The sequence below is a fragment of the Callospermophilus lateralis genome, chromosome 1 (assembly GCF_048772815.1).
Source record: "Callospermophilus lateralis isolate mCalLat2 chromosome 1, mCalLat2.hap1, whole genome shotgun sequence".
Lineage (NCBI taxonomy): Eukaryota > Metazoa > Chordata > Mammalia > Rodentia > Sciuridae > Callospermophilus > Callospermophilus lateralis.
Genome location: NC_135305.1, coordinates 116144089 through 116159358, shown reverse-complemented (window position 1 = coordinate 116159358; position 15270 = coordinate 116144089). Strand labels below are relative to the sequence as shown.

The window sequence follows — 15270 nt, the reverse complement described above, 5'->3', positions numbered from 1 at the left end:
TGGTGTGCACAGAGAGCCTGCTAGGCAGGCTGAGGCAGGAGACTAGCCAGGGCCAGGAGTTGGAGACTGGCCTAGGCAACGTAGCAAGCCTGTCTCAGAAACACACAGCAAAAAGCTTATGAGCATTTTCAGGGCTGGGGTTGTAGCTCAGTGGTAGAGCACCTTTCTACCATGTGCAAAGCCCAGGGTTCAATCCCCAATACTCCAAACAATAGCAACAACAAAAAACACGTACAACTGCTAATTAGAGCTTCTGATTAGTGAATATGGACCAATGAGACAATTACAGCCAAAAGCAAAGAAATTTGACATTACAATTTTTTGAAAATTTACATGGTGAAATGGACAATTCTGTGTCCGTGTCGGTACCCACGCACAGGTGCACACATATGCATCTGTGTATCCACTTACGTACATGTGCACAAGTATAGATTTGTGTACTACATTTGACAAAGTGAGGAGACTGAGGCTGTGTGGCTTTGAAATTCCCATCTCTTCGTCCATAACTCAGTGTTTTCTCTACCCTTCCACCTCAGCTTCCTTCCCTGACAGGTGTCCTTTGGTCAACTCGGCTGGCCTGCTTAGCACTCTGCTTTCTGTGCACCCATCTTCTCCTGGTGCCTCTGGTTAGGACAAATCCTTTGCAACTTTTTAAAAAAATATTTTTTAGTTGTAGATGGACATTTATTTATTTTTATGTGGTGCTGAGGATTGGACCCAAGGCCTCACATGTGCCAGGCAAGCGCTCTACCCCTGAGCTCCAGCTCCAGCCCCCATTGCATTGTTTGGCTCTTAAAAAACAAAGACCTGTCTGGGTCCTGCCCTGTCTTCAAGAAATCAATTCTGCTTCCAGGAAGCTTTCCAGTTGCCCCTGCTAACCCCCCTTCCTGTCAGCTTTAGGGTTACCTCCACACTGGTGTTCATCCTTTAATGTGCATGTATTCTCTACAAGTGGGGATCTGATCTCTTCTCATTCCTTCAATTTCATTTCATCTCATGGAAACTTGCACAATTAAAGATTTCTTTCTCTTTTAAGACTCTTTTTAGCTGTTGTAAGGTTCTCTTCTTTCTACTTCTGTTGTACAGTTTTAGAGGCTTAATTAGGTGGGTCTTTTTCTAACGTAGTCATGGTTGCTATGGGAAAAATATCTCCAAATGAAGCAAAGTGTCTTTGTGGGCTGTCGGTGTTTGAACAATCTTCCTGTATTTTAGGAATTCCCCATTTTATACTTCTGCTTCCTGCCTTCTACCATAAGAGCTGAAAGCATCAAATCCTAATTTTCACCACCATTGAATTAAGAGCAGAAAGTTCAAAGAAGAAAGGACAGCACAGAATTATTTCTGGTGCTGGTGGGTGGCAAGAGCAATGTCCATTTTCCCAGGGTGGTCATCAGTGGTAAGGGCAGCATTGCAAGCTGTGGCATCCTGTGTTGAGTAGTGGCGATTATGTTGCCTTCAGCAGGCAGCTTTTGTGGCATGATTTTGACTGTGGGTTTGGAGGTCTGGATTTTCACCCTTCCCAATAGTCAGTTGCTCAGGGCATTTCTCTTCTACTAAACCAGCCAAGACTGGTTTCTGTTGCTACTAAGCAAGAAGAGTGAAGCAGGTAGCATCACTATACCAAACCTTAACTATCCTACAGAGCAATAGTAACAAATGCAGCATGGTATTGGTACAAAATAGACTTGTAGATCAATGGTACAGAATAGAGGATACAGAGACAAACCCTCATAAATACAGTTATCTCATATTAGACAAAGGCACCAAAAAACATATATTGGAGAAAAGATAGCCTCTTCAACAAATGGTGCTGGGGAAACTAGAAATCCATATGTAGCAAAAATGAAATTAAACCTCTGTTATCATTCATAAAACTCAACTCAAAGTGGATCAGAAGGTTCAGAATCCTGCACCTAATAGAAGAAAAAGTAGGTCCAAATCTTCATCATATTGGATTAGGCCCCGACTTCCTTAATAAGACTCCTATAGTGCAAGAAATAGAATCAAGTATCAATGAGTGGGATGGATTCAAACTAAAAAGCTTCTTCTCAGAAAAGAAACAATCAGTGAGGTGAATAGAGAGCAAATTTTTACTGCAAGCACATCAGATAGAGCACTAATCTCTAGGATATATAAAGAACTCAAAAATATTAACACCAAACAAAAGCAAATAACCCAATCAATCATCAATGGGTTAAGGAAATGAACAGACACTTCTCAGAAGATGATATACAATCAAACAACAAGTATATGAAAAAATGTTCAACTTCTCTATCAATTAGAGAAATGCAAATCAAAACTTCTCCAAGATTTCATCTCACTCCAGTCAGAATGGCAGCTGTTAAGATTACAAACAACAAGAGTTGGTGAGGATGTTGGGGGGTGGGGGAAGGTACACTCATACATTGCTGGTGAGACTGCAAATTGGTGCAACCAATATGGAAAGCAGTATGGAAAACTTGGAATGGAACCACCATTTGACCCAGCTATCCCACTCCTCGGTTTATACTCAAAGGACTTAAAAACAGCATACTACAGGGACACAGCCACATCAACGTTTATAGCAGCTCAATTCACAATAGCTAAACTGTGGAACCCACCTAGATGTCCTTCAATAAATGAATGGATAAAGAAACTGCGATACATATACATAATGGAATATTACTCAGCATTAATAGAGGATAAAATCCTGGCATTTGAAGGTAAATGGATGGAGGAGAATATTATGCTAAATGAAGTAAGCTAAATCAAATGCTGAATGTTTTCTCTGGTATGTGGATGCTGATCCATAATGGGCATGGGGGTGGGGAGCGTGGGAGGAACTTTAGATAGGGCAAAGGGGAGGGAGGAGCAGGGAGAGGATATGGGGTAGGAAAGATGGTGGAATGAGATGGACATCATTACCTTAAGTATTTAAGAAGATACAAATGGTGTGACTCTACTTTGTGTACAACCAGAGACATGAAAAATTGTGCTCTATATTTGAACTATGAATTGAAATGCATTCTGCTGTCATGTAAAACTAATTAGAATGAATAAATAAATTTTTTAAAAAAGGATCTTTTTTTTTTTTTTTTTTTTTTTGTACTGGGGATTGAATCCAGGGCACTTAACCACTGAGCCATATCCCCAGTCCTTTTTATATTTTATTTAGAGACACAGTCTTACTAAGTTGCTTAGTGCTTCACTAAATTGCTGAGGCTGGCTTTGAACTCAAAATCCTCTAGCTTCAGCCTCAGAGCCACTGGGATTACAGGCATGCACCACCACACTGGAATCTTGCCTGGTATAAATTTCAGAGCCTGGGCTTAAGCACTGTAATGGGTTCTTTTCTTGGATATTTTCCAAGCTATCTGACCTTGGGTGGATATTGTAAAAACTCTGATCCTTAATCTAGTGTGGCGTCATAAGCCTGTGATCCCAGAGACGCTGAGGGCTGAGATAGGAGTATCACAAATTCTAGACCAGCCTTAGCAACTTAGTGAAACCCTACCTCAAAATAAAAAATAAAAAGGACTGAAGATGTAGCTTAGTGCCAAAGTGCCTGTGACTTTAATCCCCAGTATCAGGAAAAAAATAAAAACAAACAAATGGTTCTGGGCTTGGTGGTGCACGCCTGTAATCCCAGCAGCTCAGGAGGCTGAGGCAGGAGGATTACGAATTCAAGGCCAGCCTCAGTAACTCACTGAGGCCCTAAGCAACTTAGCGAGACCCTGTCTCAAAAAATGCAAAGGTCTGAGTATATGGCTCAGTGGTTAAGTGCCCCTGAGTTCAATCCCTTGTACGAAACAAACAAATCCCAAATAAAAAATAACCAAAAAAGAAAGAAAGAAAGAAAAATAAAGAAAGCTCAGATTCCTCATTTCTAAAATGAGGGTTTAAAAAAAAAACCCACAAAACATTTTTCTTAGTTGTCAATGGACTTTTATTTTATTTATTTATTTTTATGTGGTACTGAGGATTGAACCCAGGTCCTCACACATCCCAGGCAAGCACTCCACCACTGAACCCCAGCCCCAGCCCAGATGAGGGTATTTTAGAAGTCTTTTAGCCCTAAAAATCAATCATGTTTGTTTCTGTTATTGGCCAGTGGGAGGCTGCTGTGACCATCATTGTTGCCAAATTCATCAGCGGGCACCACCAAAATTCTGCTCCTGGCATCTCAGTGTGGTATTGTTCTGTTCTAGTAATTCCTGGGTTCCTGCGTTTGTGCCTAACCCTGTTGGTTAGCTGCTGTTTACGGGTACTGTGCACTGCTTGCATCCTGACAGGTGTAAAAATGTTCTTTGTTCTCTGTTTAGTGATCTGATTGAAGGGAAAAAATGCTTTAGGCACCAGTAAGTTTCAAGGTTTCCGTGGTAATGTTGATTCAGGCGAGAGCCCCTTAGTGGAGAGTTGAGAAGTCATAAATTGTAAAAATTACATTTTAATGCAGTACTGTTGGCTAGGAGATTCAAGATTTAAAGAGACCCAACCTCTTATAGTTTTTTACCTGTGTTTACTGAAACAGCTAATGTGAGGTACTTTTTCAGGAAAGCTAACAACAAATGGCTGTGAGTGCCTTCTCCTTACAGGGCAATAGTTAATAGCTTTGTAATTGTCTTTAAAGAAAAATCAAAAGGGAGCTGAGGGAGAAGGAGCATGGAGGTCATCTGCACTCAAACCCAGCCTCAGATGGAGAGAATCCCTGTGCTTGTCACCTTTAATCTATGTCCTTGACAGACAGCATGTGAAAATAAAATGAGATCAACAGTAATTTTATCTTCTATCTTACTTTAGTAAACACAGATGATTTCTTTGTGGTCTTGTTTGGTAATTTTTTATCTGTGCAGACTGGCCTCAGAGCAGCAGTGGACATTGGGTCACCAGTGAGAGTGATTGGCTTTTGTTGGTAGAGCTTCCTTTATCAATTCTTCTAGGAAAAAAATAAGGGCAGGTTTTATTAGTCAGTTATTCAAATTCAAGTTTAATAAATGTTTATCAGATGTTAGGGACTTTCGCCTATGTGGCAGGGGGAGATTTTTGTTTTTTTGTTTGGTACTGGAAACTGAGCCCAGGGGTGCTTAACCACTGAGCCACATCCCCAGCCCTCTTTTATATTTTATTTACAGACAGGGTCTCACTGAGTTACTTTGGCCCTCACTAAGTTGCTGAGGCTGGCTGTGAACCTGGATCCTCCTGCCTCAGTGTCCTGAGCTGCTGGGGATGTCAGGTGTGCGCCATTAGGCCTGGCTTAGGGGTAGTTTTTAAGATCGCATGCCAGTGTTGTACCACTTGCTCAAGTTATTCTAACACTTCAAATGTGGTCCTCAGACTACCTGGGAAAATATTTCAAAAATTGACATTCATGGAACAATTTTTAAATAATTAATGGGCACATTGTGCAATGCTAACCATAAAGAACAAAAGAAGCTTAGATATAAGAATTAGTGCGGCTGGAGGAGCTGGGGGCTTGCAGTGGAGGCGGGGCTTGAAGATGCGCTCCTAGTGCACAGAAAAGAAGGGGGTGGGAAAGTGGCCACCAGGATGGCAGACAGGTCAGGAGAGAAGAGGGGCGTGGCAACGCGTGTCACAGCCAGGAGAAGGAAGCTGCAGGGCCAGCGGGTGCTTTTAGTCACATGGCCCAGTGGGCAGTGAGGGGCACCAGCTCACAGGATGGAGGGTTGCACTTGAACTGGGTCCTAAGCGTGTGTTTCTAGAGGGCATTGGAAAAGATCGTTTTGTGTATTGTCCTGGGTTCTCCTGTTTTCTTTTTCTTCAGACTCCCTGGAACCCACTTATCAGCAACTTCAGAAAATGAAACTGGACAAGAGTCCCTTTGTGGTCGTGTCTGTGGTTGGGCAGGAGCTCCTGACGGCCGGCCACCATGGGGCCTCTGTGGTTGTCCTAGAAGCCGCTCTGAAGATTGGCACCTGCAGCCTCAAGCTGAGGGGCTCCGTTTTCTCTGCCCTGAGCAGCGCGTACTGGTCTCTCGGGAACACAGAGAAGAGCACTGGATACATGCAGCAGGACTTGGACGTAGCCAAGACCTTAGGTAGAGTCGAGCTTCTCTCCTTTATTTCAGCAGAGAAGGGAAACAAGGCTGATGAGCCTGACAGGCATGGGGACAACACGGACCGTGAACAGTGGGGGTGTCTCTAGAACATTCTGTTTTAAGTAGTCATGACTTTAGGGCTTCTCACATGACAAGGTACCGAGGCTCCCAAAGGGCCAAGAGATGTTGATTAACAGATTCATTGCCTTCCCCAGAGATTTGTGCTCTCAAATTTAATATCCAAATGATGGTATTGGTGTGTAAATCTTTTGTCTTATTCTAATTTTTACCTCCACAAAAATGCTTCATTTTGTTAAAGGAGATAGTATAGTTTAGAAGTTAAGAGCATGTACTATGGAGCCAGACTGCTGGGTTTAGTGGCTCCGATATTTACTAGCTGTGTGACTTTGGATAAGCTTCCTAACCTCTTTGTGCCTCACTTGTAAGATGAGTCTGGCTTGTGACTATAATGGTCATTGTGACGATTACTCAAGGACTTATAAGATTGCAGGAAGAGCAAGGATATGGCGAATCTACCATCAGGGTACTTGTAAAGAAGCAGTAGATTATGTAGGTTTGGAGTCAGATGACTGAACCAACAAGCTGATAATTGTTCAGAATCAAAGGTCATTAGCAGAGAAATGAGGAGATTTAAACAGCAGCTGGTTTATGTGGAGGTCTGTGACCTCTCATTTCCAGGACAGCTAAGTGCCTGCCTATGGTTGTAAGTTACAATAATGATAACAGTTGTCCAGAGCTTTAAGTTCTAGAACGTTAACTTCCCATATAGGGTCCTGTGGAAGAGGCAGGTCGTTTTCTAAAAGGAGAAAGGGAAATGAAATCTGAGCTACTAAATCTGTACCTCTTAAATCAAGATGACCATTATATTTTACAAATAATGCTATAACTTTGAGAAATTTTATCCTTTTTTTTTTTTTTTTTAACCAATTCAGGTGACCAGACAGGAGAATGCCGGGCTCATGGGAACCTGGGCTCTGCATTCTTCTCCAAAGGAAACTACCGGGAGGCTCTCACCAGCCACCGGCATCAGCTGGTGCTCGCCATGAAACTCAAGGATCGGGAGGTAGGAGTTCACCTGTGGACAAATTTTTTTTTTTTTAAACAACATGACTTGCTTTTATATATGCAAGAAATGTTTCATGTATCTTAAAATATTGTTTTCTGAACTTGGTCATCATTGATTCTTCCTTTCCTTGACCATCAGGTGTTGGATGCCTACTGCACTTTGGCCTTGGGTGTATACAGATACATAAGAACTTGTCCCTGTCCTCAGGACTTCCTAGCTGGGTCAGATGTGTTGTTCTTATTCTCTTCAAATGTGCCATGGAGTAGACACATGAAATTAGCAAAAAGCTATACATTGTGACATTCTCATTAAATTGTAAGAAGCAAATATCTTTATTGGAGGTCAAGTATCACTGCAATTCCTGCAGTATGGAAACATAGTAAGTTTATTGATTGACCTGAACTGTAATGATAAATATTATCCTAGTTTTTATTAGCAAAATGGAATGTAATATCAAAAAGTTGGCAGCCAGTAGATGTGATGTGATTACAGGGACCTGCACTTCTTCTCTTCTTGGATAGAGGATGGGTCTGAAATCAGTAGACCCCGCTGTGCGCCTGGCTCCAGTCCTTGCTGGCTAAGGGGTCTTGGGAAGTGGTTACTTACCTCCTTCTCTCTCCTCTGTTTTCTTATTCAGGAAGTGAGGGGTATTTTGCTAATCCCACTCACGGTTATGGTCGGGCTGTAAGTGAAACATGTGATGCGCCTAGTACAGTGCCTGGAATGCTATAGGGCCATCCATTAAAATTTCATAAGTGACAGTTTTTATTAAATTAATAGAGAAGAAATGATTAATATCAGAGGCAATAGTAAGTTTATGAATCAATTTGTATGTTGAGAAATATGTTTAGTTACATTTATATCTAAGAATTCCACTATGGGACATCATAAAGATTAATCATATTATTTAAATGACCCCACAACTTCAGTTCTGCAGAACATGGTCAGGCACCAAGAGCTGAAGGAATTGGTGAAGAAAAAAAAAGTCTTTGAAAACCAATAAGAGCCAGGTGTGGTATGTACCTGTAGTCCCAGCTACTCGGGAGGCTGAGGCGGGAAAATTACTTGAGCTGAGGAGTTCAAGTCCAGCTTGAATGAAGGACATAGCAAGACCCCGTCAGAGAAATTGAAAAGCCAGCTACCAGAAGGGACCACTGCAAAGGGCAGCAGACTTAGCAATTCCAACCTCTAGAGAGTTGCCCCGAGCATTTCTGTCATTACCCTTATTTTAACAACAGTTCTCATGAGCCAGATGATCTGATTTCTTGATGTTCCGGGAATGAAAAGAGGAACCAGATTTGTAGGGACAGACACACTAATGGCCTTTAGAAGAGAGCCAGGATCAAGAACTAAAAGAGCACAGTTGTCTAGATGGAGCCATTTAGTAAAGGAACAGGTGACTATAAATGTGTCAAGAGTGGCTTTTGTACTCTTTCCCCCTAACCTTCAAAATGTGTGTATCAGCCAATTCCTGGATCAGGTGCAAAGATATTTAATTAGGGTCATAATAATGTTGGAGATTAAGAAGGAGAAATGAAGACTTCCTGCCTTCCCTTTTCTTAGAAGTGTAATTTTCTATCACCCATTTTTTCTGGGTTTTGTAAACCACTGGTGTGCAAAGATGCCTTTTTTCTCCCTATTTCTTATTGGTGCATTATGATTATCCATCGTGGTGGGATTAGTTGTCACATCTTTTTTTTTTTTTAATCTTTTTTTTTTAAAGAGAGAGAGAGAGAGAGAGAGAGAGAGAATTTTTAATATTTATTTATTTATTTTTTTAGTTTTCAGTAGACACAACATCTCTGTTTGTACGTGGTGCTGAGGATCCAACCCGGGCCGCACGCCTGCCAGGCAAGCGCGCTACCGCTTGAGCCACATCCCCAGCCCTAGTTGTCACATCTTGTTCATGAGCACCATAGTTCAGCCAGTATCATTCCCCAGTGTTCCCCCTTCTCTCCTGCCCTCCCTCCCCCAGTCCCTTTTCCTTCCTGTCTCTTTTGGTTTTCATGAGACACCTCCAGGATGATAGGTTCTTAAGAAATCATTGAATTATGAGGACAGAGAGGTCCTGAGAAGATACTGGTGCTATTACCTCCTCTACGTGTCTCATCTTAGAGTTGACACGTATCTCTTCTCTTTCTGTCGCCCCTTGCCTGGCCACACTGCAGTAGTTCACAAACTTGCCTATAGACAGTCCATCCACGATAAGAGACCTGGGACTGTCTTCCCCCAGTGGGAATATAGCGAATGTCCAGCTACCACATTCTTGTCTAAATGGAATAATCCCATTCATTTTTCTCCTTGAAGTTTTTTAATTATTAGCCAGGCATGGTGGCACATGCCTGCAATCACAGCAACTCAGGAGGCTGGGGCATGAGGATCACAAGTTTGAGGTCAGCTTCAGCAATTTAGTGAGGCCCTATCTCAAAATAAAAAATAAAAAGGTCTGGGGATGTGGCTCATTGGTAAAGCATCCCTGGTTGAAATCTCCAATATCAAAAGAAAAAAAGTTTCACGTTATTAACACTTCAGTAATCCTCATGACCCTCTTCAGGCTGTTTCCCTTTCACGCTGGCCTGCCTGGGTTGTCACTTAGCTGAAGCTTCACTCCAGCCGAGGCCTCATTGTGAGGTGGCCCTGCTGTTAGCCCACACTCCTGCCTGGTGTTGCTGCAGCATGTTTATCTGACCTTCACAATTTCCCTTTTACTCCTGCTGTGTCTCTTCTGTTGTGCTTGTCTCTGGAGTTATAAGGTAGCATTTGTTTTCATGAAATTTGATGTTATTTTCTTACCACTTAATTTTTTGTTGGTAAATTTATTTCCATATCTGAGACATAGCAAGAGTTCAATGACACTTTTTAAAAACTTTCTTTTTTTTTTTGGTGTGGTGAGACTATTTGAGATCTGCTCTCTTAGCAAATCTCGAGTGTACATCATGGTATATTAACTGTGCCCTGCTGTGCATAGAGCTCTGGATGCCCTGGTGCTACATAACTGACACCTTATGCCTTTGAGCCAGCGCCTGCCCACTCTCTTCACACCAGTAACCGCCCTTCCATGGATTTGATGTTTTAGATTCCACATTACTGAGATCATACAGTGCTTTTTTTGTGTGTCTAACTTATTTCACCTAACATGAAGTCCTCCAAGTTCAGCCATGCTGTTTCAAATGGCAAGATTTCCTACCTTTTTTTTAACCTACCTTTTTTTTTTTTTTTAAAGATGAATAATATTGGGGGGGGTGTACACCACAATATCTTCATTCATCCGTTGGTGGACTCTGAGATCATTTCCATATCTTGGCTTTTATGACCCATGCTGCAATGAGCATGGACATGTCTCTCACTTTCAAAGATTGTTTTTGAGTCCTGCATCTTACCTTTCTTGTGATTAACTAGAAATTTTTATTTTTATATCTCTGAAACCAATACCAGTTGATAAGACTAGAGTTAGTATTGGTTCAGAACTTCAAAGAATATACAGAGGGCCTAAAAGGAAGTGTTAGAATAGCAAATATTTTATGTAGGTTTACATGACCTAAATTTCATTTAGCTGCCCCCCCTCCCCCACTCGGTTAAGCATGGAATCTGCTCACATATCTTGCGTTATACCTAGGCCAGGGTCTGGCCAGTGTGGTACTAGCTTTCTCCCCAAGTGGCTTACGTTCTCTTTGAGGCAGACCTTCAGGACACAAAAATGTTAAAATGTGTTTCACAATAAATGACAAATACTGTCTTCATCAAAGCCAAGATTCTGGCATTCTGGAGGAACCAGGGACTCGTCTAGACTTTGTGAAGCAGCCACAGCTCTGAACGGGCCCTCAAACCTAGTCAGCATGGCCATTGTGCTTTGCTGGAGGGTAAAAGAGAGTTCCACGCTAGGGTCACAGAATCTTGGGGTTCAGGAACATCACAGAATCTGGGTTTTTTCAAAAGTAAGTATTTATTAGTTTTAACCAATTACATAAGAAATACATGAAAACTGCCAACCATAATATATTTATTATTATTATTTATTATTTATATTAATAATTTGGGGTATTCTCTTTGGGTCATATACACAGTTATAATTGTTTATTTAAACCAAAATTAAAATTCTGTTGTAGGACTGTTATTTTTTCCCCACTTAATTTTTTAAAAAATTTCTTCATTTTATTAAGCATTTTACTGAAAGTCTTGTGTCTTTATATATGTATCTTTTTTCCTCTGCCCCCTCCTATTTTATATATTAGGTTGTTTCACATTTTTTTTTTTTTTTTTTTTTTTTTTGGCATTGTAGAAGAGGAGAAAACATCTTTGTAGATAAATCTTTGAACACATTGTGCCCTTTCTTTTGGTTAAACTGTGGGCTTGTTTGGAAAGAGTTCCCTGTCTCTTTGGACGTAGGGGTCATTGCTTCAGTCCTGCAATGTCCCATGTCCCCTTTCTCTGCACTGCCAACTCTGAGCATTAGAATTAAAACTAGAAGGTCAGTTTGGTAAGATAAAAAATAGTATTTATAGTTTTAATTTGCATTTCTTTGAGCACTATTTGGGTTGACTATTTTTTCTAAGTTCTTTTTTGAAGAACTGTATGCTTAAATTTCTCTCAAAAGAACTTTAATATTAACCTATATTTTCTATAGTGATATTGGTGTTTTATGTTGGTCTGATACTGAGCATTGTTATATCATCCCTCTGTGTTGTAGCAATTTCTGTTCTAAAAGCACACAGCTTACATCATTATTGCCTTGTAGTACATTTACCTCTGCTACAAATCCTATACCATCCCTATTTTTTAAAATGTCTAGGATATGCTGGTCACTACCCCTACTAATGAATTTTAAAATTATTTTGTTAAATTTTGGAGAATCTTTCATTGGGTTTCTATTAAATTTACATATTAACTAAAGAAACTTGATGTATTATGTTTAGGAACCTACTCTGTTCTTGCATTTATACTTTTATGGCCTCTGGTTGAAATATTCTTCAAGTTAGGTTTTTTCCTCTTCCTATTTAACATATCTCATTGGAAATGGGCTTTTATCCCCACTGTTTTTAAACTATTTAATAGGAAAGGTGTTCGTGTTTCATATTTTGTAACTGGTCATACCAAAATTCTCATAATAGCTCATTTTTTTTGTTGGTTCTCTTGATTTCTTGTGATAAAAATTGTCTGCAAATAATGATAAATTTGGATACTTCTGTCCTTACATTATAGCCTACTTTTTTCTTTTAATTATTGCATTGATTAGAAATTTGAGAACTGTGTCAACTAGTAGTCCCACCCTCTTCAGTATGAAACATTCAGAAAATGTACTTTTTTTTTTTTTTGTAGTTGTAGATGGACAGCATGCCTTTATTTTGTTTATTTATATTGTGCTAAGGATCAAACCCAGTGCCTCGCACATGCTAGGCAAGGGCTCTACCACTGAGCTACAGCCCCAGCCTGAGAATGTACTTTTTTACGATTATCCAAATCTTAACATTGTATCTATGACCTTAAATTGAACCTTATTTGCCCTTTAAATTATCTTTATATTGAAATCAAATGCAGGAAACTGTCTTTTGAAGTGAAACTGACCACTCTAAATGCTATGAATGGTGAGGATACCAAACTATATCTTCTTGCCTTTTGCATCTTGGGCTATAATAAATTTAATGATTTTTCCATATAGCAAGAGAGCAACCTGAAACCCAGTTTGTCTGCTTACCTTTAAGAAGCAATAGGTCTTTCTTTTACACAATTACTCTCAGATACTTAATGGGAGAGGTGGTACCTTCTCCACAGGATTTTTTATTCTGACTAACCTTCTGTCTGCTCTAATGGTTTCAAAATTAATTTTAGGTGCCCCCAGAGACCTTCCTGCAGGCTAATATTAATTGTCAGAAGAGTGTATAAATTACAGTGTATTAAAGATGTTGTTCTCTATTCAGGAAATCTGATATGCAAATGGCTGATGACTTCAGAGTGTTTTATCCATGTGATTTTTCTCCGGGGCTTCTTATTTCTCTACCCGACTGTCTCCTAGACACACACCTGCAGCTAGTTCAGCGCCCCTGACCTGAGCCTCAGTCTACCTCTGTTTCTGACATCACTGTTGTGCTACTGCCCAAGCCGCCTCCTCCCTTCACTCTCATGTTTGGTTGGTTACTGGTCCTCTTCTCTCTGTAATAGAAATCTCTTTTCTGCCTCCTCCCTTCTGCCATACCTTTTTTGAAAAAAAAAAAAAAATTTTTTTTAGTTGTAAAAAATAAAACATATTGGACACAGTACCTTTATTTTATTTATTTTTATGTGGTGCTGAGTGAGGAACCCAGGGTCTCACATGTGCTAGGAGAGCGCTCTACCGCTGAGCCCCAGCCCCAGCCCATCTGCCATACCTTTCGTCTGGACCATTGCAGAAGCCTCTTCTAGGAACTTTTCACACTTCATAATGGAAATCTTATTACGAGGAGAGGGAAAGAGTGTGTGTTGCTCGGGTCCACGAGCTTAGCCTGAAGCTGCTGCCCGAGCATATGCTTTCCTTCCAGTACAGTGGCGTGGAGAGTATGGATTCAGGTATTTGACAACTTGGGCTTGAATTTTGTTTCTACCCATTGGTTACTATGTGGCCCTGAAAAGTATCTAATTCCTTTAAATATACCAATGGACACATGAGTTGTTTCTAATTCTTGTCTGTTATATAGTTTATCTGGATCTTGAAGAACATCAGCTATTTCTGTTCCATGTTTAGTCATAGATATGTTTGGATTTAGTCAATATTTTTGCCAGTTTTTTAAAGTGGTGTTCCAAGTTATATCATCAGCAATATAAGGGATTATTAAACCCTAATGAAATAAATAAAAAGTAAAAAGAAGAAGGAATTTGGAAACACAAGTGTCTGAGCACATAACTCTGTAGGTGTAATCAGGTGTGTAGTTAATTCACTCATGTGGTGAGAATTAAATGAGTTGCTTTGTAGGAAATGCTTGCTTAGCCCAGTGAGACATAATAAAGATTCAAAAGGATGCTACCATTGAGATGGGCAAAAGGACATCAGTGCAGGTAATGAATGGTGGATTAGGAAGATGGGGCTGATTCAAAAGGAAATAAAATGCTAATAGCTCCAGAGCTCTTCCCCTCCTCCACTGGTTGTTAAGGTCACCTGCCTCCAGGGAATTGTTCCAGGGAGCAGTTGTTAATGAGTGCCCCATGGGTGGCTCCTTTCCTGCCCTTGGCCATTCCACCTTTGGACAGATGGGAGGAGGGGACCTGAGAAGAAAGGAAACCTGGAATCTATGGAAGGGGCAAGACACCCCCAGTCCCTGGGGCACCAACCAGCTCTGGACTCCTCCTCTCTGGAGAAGTCTCTGTCTTTCTCTGTTCTGTCCTTTAAATAAAACATTCTGCTCTTGCCTCAGCGTTACTTGGGTTTTCCATCTTCAACACCTCAACCCCGGGGAATGGGACCAGATCCTGACTTTCAAGACCCGTTTCACCATCATGTTGGGCACTAGCCTTGCCATCATGGCACATGGCTTGGCACACGACTTGGCACATGGGGTCTGTAAATTCTCTGGCTTCTAAAGCCCTGTTTTGACTTTGTCCTGATTCTGGTTTCTTCTCCATCAGGCCCAGCTTCTATCCAGCCCTAGAATCACCCTTCTGAAGTTTAGGTCTGATCACGTGATTGTCCCTGTGAAAACATTTGTGGACTTCCTGCACCTCCAGGATAAGGTCCACACCCCTCCCTAACCTTTCCCTGCTGCTCCTCAACTAGCCCACACTCTCACACCTGAAGGTCAGCTCGCTGGAGCAAGTCTGCACCTGATGCTTTCACCCCTCATTCCGGTCCCTCTGCGAGGAAGACCCCACCCTGACCCCTCAGCAGGTTCTCCTTCTCCAGGAGTAGCTGAATCACCTCTTCCTCACTAAATCTCTTTTTCAGTTCCCGTCTTTCCTGCTCAGTATCATACCCACAGTTGGTGAGCCCAGTTTATCTGTCATTTTGTCAGCACCTTTGTGTCCTGTTGAAGGAAATGTTTTGCTTCCCAAGGTCAGGAAGACATCCTCCTGTGGAGCTTCATTGTTTTACCTTTTGCATGAGATCTCCCCTCCTGGGGACTGACCCAGTTTGTTCTGGGCTGAGGTCAGGGTTCACAGTTTTCCCTTTATGTGGAGGTCCAGT

General features: G+C 41.1%; 1 protein-coding gene across 3 annotated transcripts in view; it reads left to right on the top strand.

The window, feature by feature from the left end:
* Positions 1 to 15270, top strand: part of Ttc28 (tetratricopeptide repeat domain 28) — a 583480-nt gene that overhangs the window by 314703 nt on the left and 253507 nt on the right. For all 3 annotated transcript variants that reach the window (XM_076837226.2, XM_076837217.2, XM_076837237.2), the window contains 2 exons: positions 5762 to 6034; positions 6988 to 7118. In XM_076837226.2, coding sequence (XP_076693341.2) covers positions 5762 to 6034; positions 6988 to 7118 — 404 coding nt within the window. The remainder of the gene's footprint in view (positions 1 to 5761; positions 6035 to 6987; positions 7119 to 15270) is intronic.